At 39.5% G+C, this 21,909-nt stretch overlaps 2 protein-coding genes across 4 annotated transcripts in view; one reads left to right on the top strand and one right to left on the bottom strand.

Annotated features, from left to right (window-relative positions):
- On the top strand, window positions 1-14,418 carry znf271 (zinc finger protein 271). The gene is made up of 13 exons (XM_051097948.1): window positions 1-59; window positions 515-676; window positions 3,880-4,170; window positions 5,914-6,351; window positions 6,472-6,792; window positions 7,857-8,372; window positions 8,450-8,635; window positions 10,453-10,806; window positions 10,893-11,149; window positions 11,216-11,234; window positions 11,319-11,921; window positions 12,003-12,113; window positions 13,411-14,418. Exons 2-13 carry the CDS (start codon window positions 529-531, stop codon window positions 13,527-13,529), a joined length of 3,363 nt encoding a protein of 1,120 aa, XP_050953905.1. The 5' UTR covers window positions 1-59; window positions 515-528; the 3' UTR covers window positions 13,530-14,418.
- A 633-nt stretch (window positions 14,419-15,051) lies between these two features.
- Window positions 15,052-21,909, bottom strand: part of rreb1a (ras responsive element binding protein 1a) — a 55,913-nt gene continuing 49,055 nt past the window's right edge. For 2 of the 3 annotated variants that reach the window (XM_051097546.1, XM_051097548.1), the window contains 4 exons: window positions 19,333-21,883; window positions 19,073-19,237; window positions 18,123-18,896; window positions 15,052-18,038 (listed from right to left, as the gene is read on the bottom strand). In XM_051097546.1, coding sequence (XP_050953503.1) covers window positions 17,560-18,038; window positions 18,123-18,896; window positions 19,073-19,237; window positions 19,333-21,883 — 3,969 coding nt within the window. In that variant the 3' untranslated portion in view covers window positions 15,052-17,559. The remainder of the gene's footprint in view (window positions 18,039-18,122; window positions 18,897-19,072; window positions 19,238-19,332; window positions 21,884-21,909) is intronic. The other variant, XM_051097547.1, reaches the window with a different exon arrangement.

Here is a 21,909-nt window from a genome sequence, read left to right as displayed (position 1 = left end):
TTCCGGGTTGTCAGTTCGTGCAGACGTGCATGATAATTGTGTGATGAGACACAGGAAAGGTGAGGCTTCTTCTGCATGAACTTTACATCAGTGTCTGAGTCTTGTGGCGCAACTAATGTTTATGTTTCTCCTTCATCTGTCTGAATAACAGCTAACGCATCCTTTACTGTGTGTTGACATGTAACTAAAGCGAAATGCAACTAAAGGAGGTGTGTTCAGTCTCCAGCTTTGATTTTGTTATTATATATATATTAAGACATGCATAAAACAATATAGTGCAATATAATATAATATAAAAATTTCTAACAGATATAGATTGTTTAGAGTATTACCATTTCTTTGAACGTGTACCATGGTAATACTATGGTATTATTTCAAGTATTATGCAATTACCACATGACAATGATAGTAATTTAATGCCACACTGTTACACATTTTATACCACAACCAGAGTACTAGCCTAGTATGCTTTCTAAAAAAGAAAAATACAAAAATGTATTTTTTTTTCCTCTAGATTTTCAGTGAAACATGGATCTGAGCATAAACTCATACAGTGATCCGAAGGAAGTGGGCGTGTTTCCATCAGCTGCTCGTAGTGCTGAACCACAGGAGTCGGATTTAGAAGAAGCAGCAAGGACACTTGATCTGCACCCATCAGGTGTTTCCTGTGATCTGGGTGAGAATGCATGGGTTTACGTTATGCATTATGCAAAATGCATTCATGCATTGCAGTATGTGAACCTAGAGATTTTGATACTGCACCACCTATTTGTGAAAAGTCCAAACTGACCTTGCTTTTGATTTCAGTTGGATAAGCTAGAGTGATAACTGGATTCCGGCATATTTTAGCTGTCAAGTATATTAAACACATCCATATGGGCTATTCTACAGAATTGGTGGAAACTGCTGTCCCACAACCAAAAAACACATTTAAAGAGCATTCAAGAATTCAAATCTTAGATGTTTACTAAGATCCTTCTATTATCTATTGAACCCACAATAAAATTTAAAATGACAGTAAGCTTAATATATATAAAAATCATAATTTAGTGGGGACTTTCAGTTGGCTGTCCCGAACTCTAACCCCTAAATTACAATTTATGAAAATTATATTAAAATTAAATTTGCATTTTATTCCATTGTTTTTTTTTTAAATATATTTTTTGATTTATATATTTTATTCAAAAAAAGTTATTTTCTTTGTAAATTATGAAACTTTATGTAAAAAATTCATGTCATGTCACATTTTCATGTCACTACTGAAACAAGTGTATGTTTTAGTCCATTGGCCGAGACTGATTTGAACTACACCCCTACATTTATGATCAGGAAATATTCCTGTGTCTCTCATAGCTACAAGGTGTGAATAAATAAGTCTCATCATTTTGAGGTAAATGTGTTCAAAAGTTTGAGAAACCTGTGTGTAACTTTAAAGTGTCACTACCAAACACCATTTTTGTATAATTAAACACACTTTTTTGGAAGTTATTCCATAACATTTAGTTTTTATATGTGTACAAATGTTCAGAACTGTGCTAGATAACCATGTGCCGATTAGCATCTTTGAGCTAGCTTCAAAAGTACCTAAAATTGTTACTACTGAGATTTGGTGAAGTTTTTTTTGGGGTGTTATCCCATGAAATTGTCTTGACTAAAACATGTCATTAGTGTTTCGGTAGTGACAAAAGGGAACACATAACCCTTTATTTGGGGGAAATAAACAAAATTTTTGCCATTTTTTGTATTTTAGTATGTTGTGGGTTAAATTTCTGTGATTCTGTAATTCTGTGATGTAGTTGCTACCAAAAAATTACTGTCACTACCAAAAATGTGCTGTCACTACCGAAAAATGGGATGTTTTGTCAAAAATAAAGTATACTAAATTATCAACTAAGATGTTATTATAGTGTTTGGTTCAGTGTATATTCAAACAAAAGAATCCTTAAGTTTGAAATCAGTGTGATCAACCTTTTTTTTTTTTTTTTACAAAGAAAAATTTGATTCAAAATACAACAAATCTCATAAACCACACATGCAGTATTGATAAAATTGTAATTGTTTTTGATTTAAACACTTTTTAATAAAATAGAAAAAAATAAAAATATATATTTACAAGGAAAATGTAAGCAAAATCTCAATAGTTCAATATAACCCTTCTTATTAAATTAATTAGTGTATATATTACTGTGTTTTGGTAGTGACAAATTTAGGGAGAGGACAAATATTCTAAAACTTTCTGAAAATACAATATGAGAATTAGCTGCACAATTGCTATACTGACCAAAATTATAAACGCAACACTTTTGTTTTTACCCCCATTTTTCATGAGCTGAACTCAAAGATCTAAGACTTTTTCTATGTACACAAAAGGCCTATTTCTCTCAAATATTGTTCGCAAATCTGTCTAAATCTGTGTTAGTGAGCACTTCTCCTTTGCCGAGATAATCCATCCACCTCACAGGTGTGGCATATCAAGATGCTGGTTATACAGCATGATTATTGCACTGGTGTGCCTTAGGCTGGCCACAATAAAAGGCCACTCTAAAATGTGCAGTTTTGTCACACAGCACAATGTCACAGATGTCACAAGTTTTGAGGGAGCGTGCAATTAGCATGCTGACTGCAGGAATGTCCACTAGAGCTGTTGCCCGTGAATTGAATGTTCATTTCTCTACCATAAACCGTCTCCAAAGGTGTTTCAGAGAATTCGGCAGTACATCCAACCGGCCTCACAACCGCAGACCATGTGTAACAACACCAGCCCAGGACCTCCACATCTAGCTTTTTCACCTCCAAGATCATCTGAGACCAGCCACCCGGACAGCTGCTGCAACAATCGGTTTGCATAACCAAAGAAATTCTGCACAAACTGTCAGAAACCGTCTCAGGGAAGCTCATCTGCATGCTCGTCGTCCTCATCGGGGTCTCGCCTTGACTGCAGTTCGTTGTCGTAACCAACTTGAGTGGGCAAATGCTCACATTCAATGGTGTCTGGCACTTTGGAGAGGTGTTCTCTTCCTGGATGAATCCCGGTTTTCATTTTACAGGGCAGGGAGTGGCAGACAGCGTGTATGGCATTGTGTGGGTAAGCGGTTTGCTGATGTCAACGTTGTGGATCGAGTGGCCCATGGTGGTGGTGGGGTTATGGTATAGGCAGGCGTATGTTATGGACAACGAACTCAGGTGCATTTTATTGATGGCATATTGAATGCACAGAGATACCATTTGGGATGCTCTGGATCGGTATATACGACAGCGTGTTCCAGTTCCTGCCAATATCCAGCAACTTCGCACAGCCATTGAAGAGGAGTGGACCAACATTCCACAGGCCACAATCAACAACCTGATCAACTCTATGTGGAGGAGATGTGTTGCACTGCATGAGGCAAATGGTGGTCACACCAGATACTGACTGGTTTTCGGACCCCCCAGACCCCCCAATACAGTAAAACTGCACATTTTAGAGTGGCCTTTTATTGTGGCCAGCCTAAGGCACACCTGTGCAATAATCATGCTGTCTCTAATCAGCATCTTGATATGCCACACCTGTGAGGTGAATGGATTATCTCGGTGAAGTGCTCACTAACACAGATTTAGACAGATTTGTGAACAATATTTGAGAGAAATAGGCCTTTTGTGTACATAGAAAAAGTCTTAGATCTTTGAGTTCAGCTCATGAAAAATGGGGGCAAAAACAAACGTGTTGCGTTTATAATTTTGGTCAGTGTAGAAATATACACCTTGGATATTATACAGGATATTTGTGGAAAAATTGTGTGAAAACTTTTTTCAAGATGTTTCCAACACTGACTAATTTTGTAGAATGGCCCATATATTTGTTCAGAAAGACAACTTCACATTGTGAATTTTCTTTCAAAGTTACTACAGACGACCACGCAAAGAGTCTTTCTGCCAGAGCGAAGCCTTTTCAGTGCTCTCAGTGTGGGAAGGGTTTTTCCCGTATACAGCATCTGTCCGAACATGTCCGGATTCACACAGGCGAGAGGCCTTTTGAGTGCTTGGTGTGTGGAAAGACTTTCACCAGGGAAAGAGACCTCAAGACTCATCAGATTGTCCATACGGATGCAAAGGCCTTTCACTGCACGATCTGTGTTAAAAACTTCGCCCTCTTATCCTCCTTGAGAAGACATTTGCGCGCATTTCATCAAGGTATGAAACGTTGCCATGCACTGAATGTGACAATAAGACATGGCAGTAGTTTTATTTTTGCCATGTATTGTTGTTAGGCCCAAAATGAAGTGGACTGACAAAACTGTTGTGGTATGTTTAACTCTGTAAAACCTACTTGAGGTAATAAAAACATCTGAAAATAAAAAAAAAAGTGATTTTAGAGTCAGAATGAACCATTTTATAAAAATTTACTGTTACAATGTATTTCCAATTACATTCCAATTATATATAAACACAGAAATTTGTGATTAAATTTGCTGAAAGTAAGTATATTTAGATGAGTTTGATTTCTTATTGGAACACATTTGTTGAAAGAGAAAACAGATTTGAAGAAATGTAGCATTACATCACTTGCTCACCAGTGGATCCTCTGCAGTGAATGGGTGCCGTCAAAACGAGAGTCCAAACAGCTGATAAAAACATCACAATAATCCACAAGTTAAAGGAGAAGTCCACTTCCAAAACAAAGATTGACATATAATGTACTCACCCCCTTGTCATCCAAGATGTTCTTTCTTCAGTCATAAAGAAATTATGTTTTTTGAGAAAAACATTTCAGCATTTTTTTTTCCATATAATGGACTGATATGGTGCCCGATTTTAAACTACCAAAATGCATTTTCAATGCGGCTTCAAACAATCCCAAATGTGGTTGTAAACGATCCCAGCTGAGGAAGAAGGGCTCGGTCGGTTATTTTCATTAAAAAAATACAATTTAAATACTTTTTAATCTCAAACCCTCGTCTTGTCTTGCTCTTCCTGAACTCTGTGTTCTGCCTCAAGACAGTTATCAAGGGTATGTCAAAAAACTCTGATCGTATTTTCCTCAACTTCAAAAATCATTTCAAAATCATCCTACATCGCTGCAGAAGTACCGACCCAGTCTTCGCAAAGTGAACATGCAAAGAAGATCAAACACCCTTAACAAAAACGGTAAAACAGCGATATAGGACCATTTTGAAGTTCTGTCATGAACCGGAACAAAAACAGTTCAGGCAGAGTAAGACAAGATGAGCGTTTGACATTAAAAAGTATATAAGTTGTATTATTTTTTTATGAAAATAAGCAATCATTACGCTAGATAAGACCCTTCTTTCTCGGCTGGGATCGTTTACAACCACATTTGTGATCGTTTGAAGCTGCATTTAAACTGCATTTTAGAAGTTCAAAATCAGGGCACCATATCAGTCCATTATATGGAGAAAAATCCTGAAATGTTTCCCTCAAACAACATAATTTCTTTACGACTGAAGAAAGAAAGACATGAACATCTTGGATGATAAGGGGGAGAGTACATTATCTGTTAATCTTTGTTTTGGAAGTGGACTTCTCCTTTAATAATGCACAAGTCCACCAATTCATGTCTTATGAAGCGAAAAGCTATATTTGTAAGACACTAATGCATCATTAAGACATTTTTAACATTGAATTGTTGATTCTGGCTAAAATATGAGTGAAAAATGAGAGAAAAATGAACAGATCAAGCACTGTTTACAAACCAAAACAGTGCTCTAAACAAATCTGTGGGTGGATTTTGATGTGAGAGACAACAGGAGATGGACTTTTTCAATGCAGGAAGCATTATTATAGATAATGGACTTTTTGGATGGTTTACCGATACACTGCAGAGGATCTATTAGTGAGCAAGTGATGGAATGCTGTTTCTCCAAATCTGTTTCTGTGAAGAACTAACTAAAACTTAAGTCTCCTCTGTCTTTGCAGGTCAAGATGTCAGTACGGAGGGAAAGTGCTTAATTTGTGTCGAATGTGGGAAAAATTTTGAATGCCAGCTGGAGGAACATGAGCTGACACACACAGGAGAGATTTCCCACCGCTGCCCCGACTGCGTCAACAGCGTCGCACATCTATCCAGTCTCGTATCTCCTGATCAGACCTTCTGTGAATCCGACAACATGTGCCATTTGGATGCTAATGACAGTGAGAGGCCTTGCAGTTCTGTGGCCTCTGAAGGTCTACTCAAGCACATACAAACTAATGCACTTAAGGACAGTAGCGAATCACACTCTGTAGAACTTATAGATAATATTGAGAGCAAGGCACCTAATGAAAACATTTCTCAAAGTCAAGAGAAAGAGGCTGAGAGAGCTCCATCTCCTTCATCCGAACTCTCTCACGACTCTACACATTCTGCTGAAAAGGGTGAGTCTAATAATTGCAAAAACCTTACCATAATCATAGTTCGTACCAGAATACCATATGTTAAAAATGTTAAAACTGAACCAAAATCTCACTCCAAATAACAATATAATCTCTTCCCAGGCATTGAAACACCAAATCCTCTTCAAGAGGAAGAGTTTGCAGCTCACCAGCAAGCGAGTGATGAAAACAAGCCGCACCAGTGCAATCACTGTGGAAAGAGATTTCATAAGCAAGCAAAGCTTCGGATCCATCTGCGCGTTCACACCGGAGAGAAGCCGTACCAGTGCTCCCAGTGTGGGAAATACTTCAGCCAAGCAGTAAACCTTAGAAAACACCACCGTACTCATCATACGGAGGAGAGACCGTACCACTGTACACTCTGTGACCGGAGGTTTTCTCTCTCCTTCTCCCTGATAAAACATCAACGTGTTGCTCATCCAGGTGAGATCAGCCTATTAAGTTTTTAACTAAAGCTGAGAAATAGCAGAGCCACCAGAGTATGGATGTCAAACTGCCAAATTTGAGTCCTCTAAGGTTATATGGCGTCGTCTAGCATTCAAAAATGACATATGTTGGTTAAATCAGGGGTTTTTAAACTTTTTATGCCACGGACACCTAAACATGATGGGACCCCCTTCCTAAAATATTAAGGCAGCATTAATTCTGTCAAAAATATATAAAATATTTACTTTTTGTTAGGTTTCTTTTTTGTAACTTTTTTTTTTTGTTAGTAGAATAAACTAAATTGTCATTATTAAAATGATCATCATTAATCATATTCTCAGTAGTTTTATTATTATTATTTATTTATTTATTTATTTATTTTTTTTTACTTTTTGAATCTATGGCACAACAATATTCAAAGGCCCATTGAAATTTATTTATATGTATAAATTTTAAATATTTTGTGTTGTCATTATATAAAACTATTAGAGCATAACTGGAAAAATGTATATACATATAAAAATGCCATTTTGTTTTAAAAAGTTTTTAATTGATTTTTTCAGGTCCAAAAGTCATTGCCACTAAGCCCAAAATTCCTGTCCAAAATGTTAAAAAATAAATACGACCTTACGTTGTGTAGATCATGTTTACACACTGCCTACAAAACTTTTGCCCATCATAAAAAATGTTTTGATTTGGTTCAGTTGTCTGCGTTTTCGCATCTGTAGCAAGCATTTTGAGGTTCTGTGCATGACTTAGTGTGCAAGGACCTTAAAAAGCAAAGTTTTAAAATTAGGCTTTATATTTAAGTTAGAATCCTGGTTCTTCAAAGAAAAACAACAGTTGATCCAAAATAACAAATATTAAAATTTTTAAGTTGTTTTAACTTAATGTTCATTTTAAGTCTTCTTGAGGCCCCCTTGAAGCTTGCTGAGACCCTGCTGGCCAGTTTGCAAACCATTTTGTTTAAATCACCAGTAGCATTGGTACAAATTGTATGGTTTGATGTTTTCCATTTCATATTATCATTGAAAATCCTGTTGATTCATTTCTTTCAACAGAACATTTGAGTGTTGCTGAAAGGACTCGCTTTACCTGTCCGTACTGTGGAAAAATATTTGGACGACATCAAGATATGGAGCAGCATAAACGCATTCACACTGGCGAGAGGCCGTTTCGCTGCACCGTGTGCAACAAAAGCTTCAGGCAGCGTTCTGTGTTGATCGTGCATCGGAAAATTCACACTGGAGAAAAGCCTTTCGAGTGTTTCATATGCTTCAGGCGGTTTTATGGTTCAGGAGATCTGAAGACACACATGGGAACTCATACCGGCGTGAGACCTCACAGTTGTCCTTTGTGCTCCAAAAGCTTCCCGCGGCCCAGCAGCCTGCAAGCACACATGCAGTCCCATCTGAACAAGCTGCAGGAAGGTGATGATGTGACCGGCGGAGCTGATATGCTTATTCCTGAGGAGGAGGACGAGGGTGAACTTGATGACGTGGAAGGAGTCTGCGGTGTTTCTGCTTCATCGCAGCTCTCAGCGGTGCTTTCTGGAAATCTTGGAGCTTTTGAAGACAGTATGATCTCTAGTTGTTTATTTATGGTTAGATTATTTATGTCTCTGTCACATAATACTGTCTTATTATGTTTTCAGAAATAAGCATAGGGGAGTGTCTATCAGAGACGAGATTCAGTCCATCAATGAATCAAGATGATGATGCTGATCAGAGTTCCAGTTCAGAACTGACAGATCATCAGAAGCCATATCATTGTGCCATATGCAATAAAACCTTCTCTCTCGCAATTTCCCTGAAAAGACATCAACTTATATTTCATCCAGGTAGGATGGAACTGCATGCACTAATTGCAATTTTGGTATTCATTTTGTTAAATGGAGATGTACAGTTGTATTGTTCTACCTTTAAAGAGTTCACTCTCACCCTTGTTCCAAACCTGTATGAATTTCATTCATCTGCTGAACAAAAAAAAAGAAGATATTTTGAAGAATGTGGGTAATCAAACTGTTGCTTTTTATGTTGGGATGGTAACAGGGTTTGCTGATATTTCTACAAATATGGAGTAATTGTCATTTGATTACAATAATAACTAGTAATAGGGTTGACATTTCAATAAGTTTATGGTAAATAGGCAAACAAACCTGTCATTGGCAATAAAAGTGTTTATTAGAAACAGAATTTAATATAGGTAACTCTTAGAATACCCCCATTTTTAACAATCATTTGTTTAGTATGCAGAATCCTGGTAACAGGGTTGACTTTTTAACAATTCATGAAAACTAGGCAAAAATACTTGTCTTTGCAGAATTCAGTTCCTGAAAAGATGAAGTATTTTTTGATATGTAAAATACTACAGTATTGTAACAGGGGTGAGGTGCTGATGGTATTAGGACTAGCAGCCATTTCTTAGTCTCGACACTACAAATGTTTATTAAAAAGATAATTTAATGCTGATATTTCTACTAATATCCATTTTTCTACCAATATCCATTTTTCAATAGTCGTTTGTTTACTAAATTCTGGTAACAGGGTTGTCTGTATAATAAGTGATGAAGAATATTTGTCTTTGGAGAATACACATTTTGAAACGATAGTTTTACAACACTGACAGTCATTTATTTGTCTTGGCACTAAAAGTGTTTATTAGCAAGATGATTTAATTATGATATTTCTATGAATATTCATTTGTTTAGTATAAAAAATCCTCGTAATAGGCTTGACTTTTTAATAATTGATGAAAAATAGGGATAGGGAAATATACTTTTTTTTTGGAGAGCTTAATTCCTGAAAAGACAGACAGAACTGTTGTGTAAAATACTATAGTATTGTAACGGGGGTGAGATGCTGATGGTAATTGGACTGACAGCCATTTCTTAGTCTTGACACTACAAATGTTTATTAGAAAGATAATTTAATGCTGATATTTCTACCAATATCCACTTTTCAATAAAGTAATTTGTTTACTAAATCCTGGTAACAGCGTTGACTTTATAATAATTAATGAAGAATATTTGTCTTTAGAAATTACGTTCTGAAAGGAGATTTTTACAGAATTGTTTTCTGTAATACTGCAGTACAGTAACAGGGGTGAGTGATGATGGTAACAGGACTGACAGCCATTTCTTTGTCTTGGCACTAAAAGTGTATATTAGAAAGAGGATTTAATGATGATATTTCTATGAAAAGTCACTGGAATAATCATTTGTTTACTATACAAAATCCTCCTAACAGGGTTGACTTTTTAATAATTGAAGAATATTTGTCTTTGGAGAATCATTTCCCAAAAGGATAAAGTAGTTTTACAGGATTTTTTTTTCAATACTACAGTACAAGGGTAAGTGATGATAATAATAGGATTGTTGTTTCTACAAATAACTGCTTTTCCATATTTATATTCTATATGAAACCCTGGTAACAGGGTTGAATTTTTTGTAATAATTGATGAAGAAAATTTGTCTTTAGATTCTAAGAGGATAAAATAGTTTTATAGAATTGATTTCTGTAATGCTACAGTGTTGAACAAGGGTGAGTGACGATAGTAACAGGGTTGATGCATAACCTGGAGTTTCAGTTATGCTCAGTTTAAGTTTTATTTGATAGTGGTTTTGTTAATATGAATTCTTCTTTGTCATTTGAACAGATCAACATGTTGACAAAGAGGGGAAGTGCTTCCCCTGCTCTTATTGCGGAAGGAAGTTTGGTCGACGCCAAGGCTTGTTACAGCACGAACGAATTCACACAGGTGAAAGGCCCTTCAACTGTCCCACCTGTAACAAAAGCTTCCGTCAGAGATCGGCTCTGGTTGTGCATATTAAAACGCACACAGGAGAGAGGTCGTTTCTGTGTTTTGTGTGCAGTAAGAGCTTTTATACCCCAGGAGACTTAAAGAAACATCTAGAAATTCACACAGGAGTGAGGCCGCACAACTGCCCTGTGTGCTACAAGGGATTTGGACGTCCCAGTTTCCTCCGAGCTCACATGCGCATCCATGAAAGTAAGTTTGTCTGTATGTATCTTTATGAATTTCTCTTTTTTTTTTTAAAGATTCGTTTGATGGATTGTTTTCTCTTTGTTTTCCAGAAGCTCCAACAAAGAAGCAAAGTGAAACAGAGAAACCGACAGGTGGTCCAAAAGTCGACTTGCAAGAGAAGCCGTTTGAATGCTCTCATTGTGGGAAGAGATTCAGTCAGCATTGTATGTTAAAAATCCACCAGCGGATTCACACAGGAGAGAGACCTTACAAGTGCTCTCAGTGTGGCCTGAGTTTTCGCTGGAGGAGAAACCTGATAGCCCACCAGAGCGGCCACCCGGGGGGAAAACCCTCTCCAGTGTTCAATGTGTGATGAAACATTTGTCTCTGAAGCAAATCTGAAAAAACATCAAGATGCATTTCATTCAGGTAGGAAATTATGAGATGGCTAGGTATATGAAGCATGCATTCCATGAAAAAGTGTTATTATTGTTATTAATAATAATGTTTTATTATATTACATCTAATCATTTCAGGGGTCTCTCATACATGCAGTTTGTGTTTGAAGACATTTACTCAAGCAGCTGGCCTCAGGAAACACGTGCGGTATGTTCACGAAGGAGAGCGACCGCACAAATGCTCTGAATGCGGGAGAGGATTTGTTAAACTTTCCGACCTCGCACGTCACCAGCGCCGCCATCATTACGACCGGGGCGACGAACTCTTTCAGTGCTCGCAGTGTGAGCGAAGCTTCAGTCATCCCAGCAGCCTGGTTCTGCACCGACGGACACACACAGAAGAAAAGCATGAGTGCCCACAGTGCGATAAGATTTTCAGTCAGGCGGGACACTTGAAGGTCCACCTGCGCACTCATACCAAAGAGAACAAACCCAAATTCGAGTGCCCTGAATGTGGGAAGAGTTTTGGCCAAGCTAAAGATTTGGTAGTTCATCAGAGGGTTCACACTGGGGAAAAGCCATACCAGTGCCCTCAGTGCAAAAAGAGCTATCGACAGTTTGCGCATTTGTCTGTACATCTACGAAGTCACACGGGGGAGAAGCCGTACCAATGCCCCATATGTCTCAAATTCTTTGCTCATTCATCATCCATGAAAAAACATCTGCGTGTAATGCATGCAGGTACAGGATAGTTCATTTAGAAATGAAAATTCTGTCTGTACGACTTTGTTTTCTCTCTAATTTAAAATGAATGTTTTACAGAGGGGAAAAATTTACCCGTACCAAAGGAAGTTGTGAAGGTCACTGTTGGCGTAGGCCCATCTAACACAGCTGTAGAAGTTAAGCAAGAACCAGAGTCTGGGGATGAATATGGTAAGTATGACAAAGGTTATCTACAAACAGCAAATGTTGATTAAGGTATGTGTATTTTGAAGACTTTTCTTACATCTTGAATAGGTGCTGGAGGGTGTAGCTACCAGCCTCTCCTTCAAAACCAAAGAAATGTGTCTTCATAAAGTAATGTGTATTTCAAGAAACGTCACCCTTTTCAGCCTTTCTTTTAACATAAACATGCTATTGTTGTATTTCTTGGGTACAAGAATAGTATTATTTTCTTTATGTCTAAAAACAGCACTGACGTTACTCTGCTTGATCCAACACTTCATTTCAATAAAGTTTCCTTTGTGCTTTTGAAATAAATGCTACATCATGCACCTACGAATATCCACTTCTCAAAAATAATTTGTGTACTAAATAAAATCCTGGCAACAGGGTTGACTTTTTTACTAATGATGAGGAACATTTGTCTTTAGAGAGTTCACTTTCTGAAAGGAGAATAGTTTTCAAATACTACAGTATGGTAACAGGGTTGACTTTTTAATAATGAAGAGGTATATTTGTCTTTGGAGAGTTCACTTTCTAAAAGAAGAGTAGATTTAAGATACTAGAGTATGGTAACAGGGTTGACTTTTTTTAAAATAATGATCAGTAATATTTGCCTTTGGAGAGTTCACTTTCTGAAAGGAGAATAGTTTTCAAATGCTACAGTATGGTAACGGGTGAGTAATGATGATAACAGGGTTGACTTTTTAATAATGATGAGGAATATTTGTCTTTGAAGAGTTCACTTTCTGAAAGGAGAATAGTTTTCAAATGCTACAGTATGGTGACGGGTGAGTAATGATGATAACAGGGTTGACCTTTTAATAATGAGGAATATTTGTCTTTGGAGAGTTCACTTTCTGAAATGAGATTAGTTTTCAAGTACTACAGTATGGTAACAGGGTTGACTTTTTAATGATGAGGAATATTTGTCTTTGGAGAGTTCACTTTCTGAAAGGAGAGTAGATTTCAAATACTACCGTATGGTAACAGGGTTGACAATTTAATAATGATGAGGAATATTTGTCTTTGGAGAGTTCACTTTCTAAAAGGAGAGTAGTTTTCAAATACTACAGTATGGTGAGTAATGATGGTAACAGGGTTGACACCCAATTTCATTGTCTGCTTTTTGCATTCAACTTGTTACAATTTGCACCTCATTCACAATATAAAAACTTGTAAAATAATTTGCATGTGGAAATCTGCCTTCACAGACAATACCACATACAGAGCATGTCAAATTAATTATCACTTTTTGCAATATAACTACACTGGTATGTTTTCACAGAATGTCAAGTGAAATCTGAAGAAAACTGCTTTGCTATAATGGACGATGTGAAGGCTGTTACAGTCTCTTCAGCTCCTTCCAGTCCAGTATCATCAGTGACTTTTAAAGATGAAAAATGAATGTGGATGGGAATGAAGGTTTCTCACCAACAATCTGCCAAACATGAGTGCGTTGAAGAACCTGCAGCATCAACTAGTTTACTGATGCCAAAAAACTGTTTTAATAAGTAGAATTACATTCTACACTTACTCCAGGAGGTGATCTCCATCTTTGAAGACTGCAGCCTCCTTAATTATGAAGAGTCCATGCTACTGTCAGTGCTCCTGATCAGAACTATTCAACCTAAAGAACTTTGTTGTGCTATACATGCACTTTTGCCAAATGGGAGATCTTAACCAAACTCAATCTGGAGAGAAGCTTTGACATTTGGTATCTACTGTGAGTACAACTTCCATCAGGCAGAGCACATCAGACTTCATCAGAGAAATTTCCAGTTCTCAGACATGCAGAAATGACATTGATATAGTATAAGATTCTTTGTTTATGCTCCTGGAGGTCCACTTAAGTTCCAGCCCTGATTAAACTCACCTGCCTGTAATTTTTAAGTAATCCTTAAGACCATGACTGGCTTCTTTGGGAACTAAACACTCTTTTTGAATAACCCTAATATAGTAGGAAAACTTGGTCATGTTCTAGTATAACTGTTACGAACAGGCCCACATTGAATCTGTGTGCTTGTCATCCTACACATTCAATGCCCTTTACATTTTCATCAATTAAGTATTTAAGATCCATTCAACATAAATCCATTCCACTGAATTTTCCTATAAAGTCAGTGTGGAAAATGTGAATTCTGCAGATTCTAAATCTGCTTAGAAGCCATGCAAATATACATCCACCAACTCATTTCACTAATATGTTGTGTTACAGCACCCACCCAAGTTTTTGTAATCATTTATTTCTTGTATACGCAACATCTCAGATGTAAATTAAATGAACAAGTTCAAATGTTTAGTCTGAGAAAGCTATTATTTTGAAACATTTCAGCTTATTGTCTACCTGCTTTTATGTCAAAGTCAGGGTTGTTTACATAATGGTGTAGTTACAGCATCTTCCAGCAGGGGCTGAACGCTGAAACCAACCAACCAATCCTGAACCCCTACCTGACACCTGTTGGTGTGGATGCAACATCACAAACTTTATGGGAACAATCCCAATACAAAAAACGCATACTTGCGTACAACTCAAACCACTTCTGTCATAGCAAGATACAGTAAAAAGTGTAGTATGCAGTTCTGAAATGAGCACCTTTGTCCGAATGTGCCTTCCTCTCTACTATGCACTACATAAAAACAGTGAAATTGAAGTGTCCAAATTTACAGTATTCATAAAACACCCAAATGACATACGTTTGCAGGGATTCTGAAGCGCATATTCTATGTAAGTTTGTTCCTCATCAAATGTAGCCCCCACACAGACAGTATGTGACTTCAGACACACCTAGTGTCAACATTGGCTGATAAAAATTTATAGACCTTCACCGCTTGTCAAAAACATTACCAAGCCCATTATAATTGCAGACTGCAGAACACGAACTTGTGCATTAAAATGTCAGATTGCCTTTGGGAGAAAATGAAAAAAAAATCCTGCCACACCTTTCCTTTAATATATCTTTATTGCTTGAATAGTTTTGATACAGAACAGCTTACATTTCTGATTCTGAAGCACTCATTCGAAGAACAAGAGTAGTGTACCAAAAATGTTCTGGTGATTCTGGTTCCATTCAAGTCCAGTAGAATTATTTTTGGGGATGTAGCAGCGACACAAAGCTCCCTTTTACATCGGTCAGCACGTCAAACAGTGACAGGTCTCCATTCCTCTGCATTTTTCCAAAGAGACAGGGAGGATTTAAAAAAAAAAAAAAAAACAAAACAGAAAAGGGAAAACATGTCTTGTAGAAAACCCATGAGTGGAATGTGGATTTGATAACTCCACCCTGTTCATCTGAATTCACAGTCAAGTGCTAAAAAAAGTAGTGATTGACGATTCAACATATTCAGAAATCATAGGTGATTTTTGTTGCAAGAAAAATGACGATGAGAAAGCCTTTTGTATGAACCCTGAGAGTGAGACAGAGCGGGGCGGCAGGTGGGGCGAAAACAGAAAAACAAAAATGATAACTGAACAACATAAAAGGTTATCATGCAAAACTACCCTACAGATTCACCCATAGCAGAATAACAGTAAATTTCACAGTTTTATATGCAAAAGAATATATCAATGAAAACAACTTGTATCTCTCTGACAAACTGAAATAATCATCATAATAATAATATAATAAAGATAACAGAAACAGACCACACATTCTAAAAAGAAAAAAAAATGCATACAAAGATCTACATAAAGCTTTCAGATCAAAAGTGATTATTATCATCATCATCATCATCATCATCGAGGACCCAGATCAAAGCTGGGATGCTAAGTATTGAATTTGAATAATTTTTTATGCAGCATAATTGTGTTAATACATGGCTTCTCCACATTTACTTCTTCACCCGCACTGGGTCATAATAAATACATTAAAAACAGTCTGTGAGCATTCTTACCAGGAAACCAATCACTTCGGCACACAACCAACACAAAACACACTCACGTGAACCCAGGAAAAGGCATTGGGAGAAGCAGAAGTCCCGGAAAACACAGATAAAGAAAGCGATTGCAATTGCATTCAAGTTCATCCAATACTACAAGTCTCGTGCCTGAGCAGAGATGTTAGATCTTCACCACTAGGGGGCGCACACAACCTGATCTCCAATCGGGGGCAAACCCTCTCTCACCATCCCCACTATTGGTTCAATATGACTTTTCCTTGCTTTGCTTTCTTTACGCATACTGTCGGTGCAGGCATCCATTTGGTAGACAGCTGCTCCAGGAAGTCAGGAGACCTATATTCGAAGATGCTCGCCAGTCCATACAATTTCAAACAGTCTCCATGCCCTTTGAGGTTTGCTTTGTTTGTGTCTTGAGGTTTCTTTACAACACGAGTTCATAAAACTGAGAGGTCAAAGAGATCCAACACTACAAAAGAACTTGTGATTGACATGGTGGTCCTCCTAGTTGAGGAGCGCTGCAGGACGACGTCCTGACAGGAGGCAGCAGGGCGACAGGGTTCAAGTACACCATGAATTCTAGCTCGTGAGCCCGGCAGAAAGCGAGAACCTGCCTGAAACTCAGACGAAAGAGTAAGGCTTAAAAAGTGATGTTTTTGGAAGACGGTAACCCTGGATGCAGGTACACATTTCATTGTATTTTTGTCAAGTAAATCAGATTTGTAACTCATGGGCTTCCTGTAATTCCTTATTGCGTTCGCTTTTTTTTATATTTTCGTATTCTTAAGTAGCTGAGACAGGGCTTGAGCCCTTAAATTAAAAACATTGTCTTCCCTCATTAAAAAAAAACATCCTTTTGTGCCAAAAAATGGAACGGTAATGCTAAGGACATTGACACAATCAGCACAGCTGGACATTCATCACCTGTTTTGGGCAAACATTGCCCATATAACTTTACGCGACAGCTGCTGAACATCTTTCCGAGGATGACTCTCGGATGTTTTGCTTGGCTGTTTCCCCAAAACATCTTTACACGACGCAGCACCCAGAACAACAGAGCTCTATAACGAAAAAAAGGGGAAACTCCTGGTAAACTAAAGAGGACAAATGGCAACAAAGAAGCTCTACGATGAACAAATCTTCTTTGCGTATTCCAGTTATGCACTTGGGTGCAAGCCTCTCAGCAGAAACATGTCCTCTTGGTAATCCCAGCCGTCGCTGGATGAGGGTATAAACTTGCTTTTCAAAAGACAGGTTTCACTGTCGCTGAACTGTACAATATGATATGCAAATTTGTTCATATATTGTTTAAAGTAGTTCTCTCAGGATTACACACAAAAAATCATTGTAAAATACTATAAAAATCAACTTTAGATCATGATAAATGCTGATAAAGATATAGCAAAAAAGTAGAAAGGCACTTGGAAAGAGTCATTGCTTCTTTTTTCTCATTGCAATGTACTTTTGTTATATGGCACTGCTTCTTGTTGCAGCACGTTTCACCACAAGACAAGATAAACTAGAGATAAAGAGTCGCTCTTCACTCCACGCCAAGAAGTGGCGGCTCGGGGGTGGGCAAAATGTGCTCAGTAGTGGGCTCGGTGTGGATCTCCAGTAAGCCTTGGACGAATCCCTCCGACGGCTCTTCGTCGGAAGCGGTGGGTGAATCCGATGCTTGTTTCTCTACTGGAGGTTCTTTGGGTTTAAACTCTTCAGATTCCACAGCGGGTACAGAGGGTGCACAATCCTCCTCTTTCTCCTGTGATGCTGGTTCCCCCTTCACAGTGTCTGTTAATTCACTTTCGTTCTCTGAGGGTGGATTGGTGCTGGTGGGTGTGCACTCGCTTTCGCTAGCCGAACGCCCACTGAAGCCGTCCTCGTCTGGACCAGCTGTGACCCCACAAGTCGAACCATCGCTATCCAGTCCACGTAGTTTCTGGTGGATTCGCTGATGTCGGACCAAACTGTGCTTGAGGGTGAAAGTGCGCTCACATGTCTGGCACTTGTAAGGCCTCTCGCCTATTAGAAACAAAACATTTTAATAAGAAACAAGACCTCTATGTTCTGATGAATGATTCTATACCAAGTTAGTATTGTCATTACCTGTATGAGAGCGCATGTGTCTGGTGAGGTCCTGAAGGCTCCAGAAACGTTTGTTGCATATACTGCACACCTTTTTCCTCTTGTCTGGCTTGCTGCCAGGTTCTTCGGCCTCTCCCTCAGCACTCTTTGGTTCAGTTGCAGCTCCCTCTTCATCACTTCTCTCCTCTTTATCCTCCTCAGACCCACTCTCCGCCACACTGCCCGTTCCCTCGTTCTCAGCTGTGCCCTTCCTTACACTCTCCACCTCTTCATCTGTAAGCTCTTTCTTGTTTTCACAAGGCACAATTGGATCTTCTGATTTCATGAGGATTTGTTCAGGTCCATTCGCTGAGTCTGATGCTACATCCAGCTGGTGAACTTTCTCATGTCTGGTCAAGGTGGCAGCGTAGCGGAAGCTCTTCTTGCAAGTCTTGCAGGTGAATTTGGACTCCTCCTGAGGTGTTGCTTTGTCAGACATATCACCATCTGTTGCAGGGGAGGACTGTGGCTGGTCTTTCTCAGTGATCTTGAAATCCTTTGGCTTGGAAACAAAGGTCAAGTCAAGACTCTTATTGCTATGGGAATCGGCATCATCTTTTTCTGTGTCAATGTGCTTCAAAGACTCGAGGGCTATTGGGTCTTCATCTTCTTTGTGAGGAAGAGGCTCTACCACGGCTGCCTCTGTCGGCTTAGCTGGTGAAGGTTTCTCAGCATCAGATGCTACAGATTTCTCAGGGTCTGATCTTGTGAGATCCATTGCCTCACTCACAAGAAGCTCAGTCTCAGATGTGCTCTCTGAAATATACATCGATTCATTACACTTCAGGTAATAAAGTGCAGTTAACTTAGTCTAAAGTACATAAGCAATACAAAGTTTCTATTGTATATACACACATACATGTATATACATATACATACACATACATTATATATATATATATATATATATATATATATATAATTTTTAATACCTGCACTCTCTGGTGAGCCTTCCTCTGCTTCCTTAGTCTTGGGTATTGCACCATTGCGTCTAAGCACTCTGTTGGAAATGCCATGCTTGCGTAAAAGATGCCGCTCACAGTTAGACTTGGTCGAGAAGAAGGCATCACACTGGGGACAAGGATATGGCTTCTGACCTGTTTAAGGAATACAAAATAAAATCCCGAAAATGAATTACACATACTATAAGGGTAAAACAGAATGTGTACACATTAAAACTTATAGGACTCACCTGTGTGTGTTAACATGTGGCGTTGAAGTGAGCTGGCCCAAGGGAAAACTCTTGGACAAAAGGGGCAAGTCATCTTTTGCACAGAATTTGAGTATGCGTTCTTCTTTCCTTTGGACTGTTGGGGTTGGATAGTCTGCTGGGCTGGCAAGTGTTTCTCATCTTTAACCTCTTTCTCGTCACTAGCACCTGGCTGCTGCCCGCCTTTTCTTGCCAACTCAATTGTGTTGGTCTGAAGATAGGCGCTGAACTTGTTGGCATCAGTGGTTGCCAACATCCTCTCAACACTAGCAAACTCCCCACTAGACTCCAAATCTATACTTGGGTCTGTGGCATTCATCACAGGTTTTTCTTTCAGTGTGCTGTTGGAAGGCCTTTTCCTGGACCTCTTCTTTGAGCTCTCTAGTGAGAGCTCTTCTGTCAAAATATCCGGTGATTCTTGCTTGCCATGTGTTTCAGAATCAGCCTGAAGACTATTAGTGTTGTCTCGTTTAAGAAGGTCAGGGGCACCAGAAACAGAGGAAATGATCTGAGCAATGGATGCTAGTGGTGGAAGCTCCTTCACAGCAGCAGAGGAAGGTTTAGGAAGCAGGGGTTTCAAACGCAAGAGCCTTCCTGCAGCATTAGTGCTACCAGACAGGGACGACAAAGCAACAGGGACCTGGTAGCATCCAAGAGGTTGGGACTTCTCATCAATGGACTTTTCGGCCTGGAGAGCCTGTGCAAGTATGCTAATGGATGACTGTTCTTTCTTAACCTCTCGTGGCAATATGGCCTCAATGTCTTGTTTAAGCTTCTTCACAGGATTCTTTGGAATAGAGAGGTCAATTGGTTCCATGCTAGAGTCATAGTAGACAGGTTCAATTTTGATCCCAGGAGATCCACTCACACTTCCAGCACTGCTGCCCCCGCGACTTTTGTTAGAGAAGTCCAGAGGTTGATCCATATCTACGTTGTAAAAGCTAAGGTCCTCAACTTTGATAGGCTGCATTACAGTGCTAGGAGAAACCCCATTGAGAGGAGATGGGTTTGGGCTATTTTGGGTTGATGGCGCTAGAAGAGTGATTATGTGCTCTTCAATATCCTGCTCTTGGACCTCTGGATGTTGTTTGAGAAGGTGATGGATACAGTTGCGCTTGGCAAGGAAGGCCGCTCCACAACGCTTACACTCAAATGGCTTTCGCTGGCAGCCATTGTGTGTGCGCAAGTGAATCTGCAGGGCCCGGAAGGTCTTTAGGTCGTCCCCACAAAAGCGGCAAGTAGTTTCACTAGTTCCAGCCTGCTCCAGTACGTCTGCTGTGGAAGTGGACGAGGTAACATACTTAATGTTTTTCTCGATCTCCTTGCGATTGTTTTTCATGTGCTTTTTGCGAAGGTGCCGCTCACAGTTAGCCTTGACAGTAAATGGGTAATGACAGAGCCGGCAGACATAGGGACGCTCACCACTGTGCGTTCTCAAATGGCGGATCAGCGTTGCCTTGTCTGGGGCGACATAGTCGCAGATATTGCATTGGTGGGGTAGGATGCCCAAATGATATCGCATATGTGCCTGCAGCACACCAGAAAACGCAAACACCTGGTCACAAAATCGGCAGGGGTACGAACCTTTTTGAGATGTTCCCTTCTTTCCAGTGGTCTCTTCTAATTTGCCATTCTCCTGTTTGATATGTCTTTCATCCATGTCCATTGGGGTATGGGCATCTCCCATGCACTCGGCCTCCATTTGTATCCTCTCTGCAGAAGCTTGCTTGTTGGCAGAAGAAGATGAGGAAGATGAGGAGAGGTCCCGAACTGTCTTGAGAGGATGGCTGGCAGGGGGTGGGAGGCTAGGGCTGATACAGCCCAGGGAAGCTTGTTGGGTGTTCAACAGGGGTGGTGGAGTTGAAGCTACCAAACTGGTTCTGGGAGCCACCAAGGGTTTTGGCTTAAGCGGAGGCATTTGTTTGTAGCCCGACTGCACAGCACTACAAGGCGCCTTGGATAAGGGTGGAAGAGTGATCTGGTTAGGAGCAGCGGAAGCTACTTTGATTATTTGCTGTATATCAGCAAGTTCCATACTGGATTCACCACAAACTGGCTTCACTACCATGCCACCATCTGGCTGCACCAGAAAACCAGTCTGGAAGGGCTGAAGGGACAGCAGTTTGAGAGCCTCCTGATGGGACAGACCATGAAGAGTCGCTGGGTCTACAAGGGACAGGTTAACCCCTCCAACAAGGCCAGCCTCCTGAGGTACACTGGACTGATTCTGGTCCACGTGGATAACCCGAATGCTATCTAGCTTGGCCTGCAGGATATCCTCTTCTGAGGGGGCAGGCTTAGCCTGAGAGATGTGCTGCAAGCCCAAGGAGTCCATGAAGCTGCTTTTCTCAGGAGTGGGAAGCTCCTCTTTTATAATTAAGGGTGAAGTTGTCTCTTGGGTGCCACTGGAAGTCTCATGTGAGGCTTTGTGCAAGTCCAGAGCTGAGCTAAGAGGGAATGCCTTATCGCATGTGTCGCATACAAAACGATGGAATTTGCCAGTACATCGCCGAAGGTTGGTTTCACACCAAATCTGTGGGATACAATAAAATTGAAACT

Source organism: Labeo rohita, chromosome 24 (assembly GCF_022985175.1).
Source record: "Labeo rohita strain BAU-BD-2019 chromosome 24, IGBB_LRoh.1.0, whole genome shotgun sequence".
NCBI classification, from domain to species: domain Eukaryota; kingdom Metazoa; phylum Chordata; class Actinopteri; order Cypriniformes; family Cyprinidae; genus Labeo; species Labeo rohita.
The sequence above is the reverse complement of the archived record's forward strand: the minus strand, read 5'-3'. Positions and strand labels throughout refer to the sequence as shown.

Excerpts from the sequence above, each read along its gene's own strand:
- znf271 (XM_051097948.1), top strand. The coding sequence starts at position 529 with ATGGATCTGAGCATAAACTCATACAGTGATCCGAAGGAAGTGGGCGTG. Across the intron at positions 4,171-5,913 it reads TTTGCGCGCATTTCATCAAG|GTCAAGATGTCAGTACGGAG; the intron begins GTATGAAACGTT and ends CTGTCTTTGCAG. Across the intron at positions 12,114-13,410 it reads AGAGTCTGGGGATGAATATG|AATGTCAAGTGAAATCTGAA; the intron begins GTAAGTATGACA and ends ATGTTTTCACAG.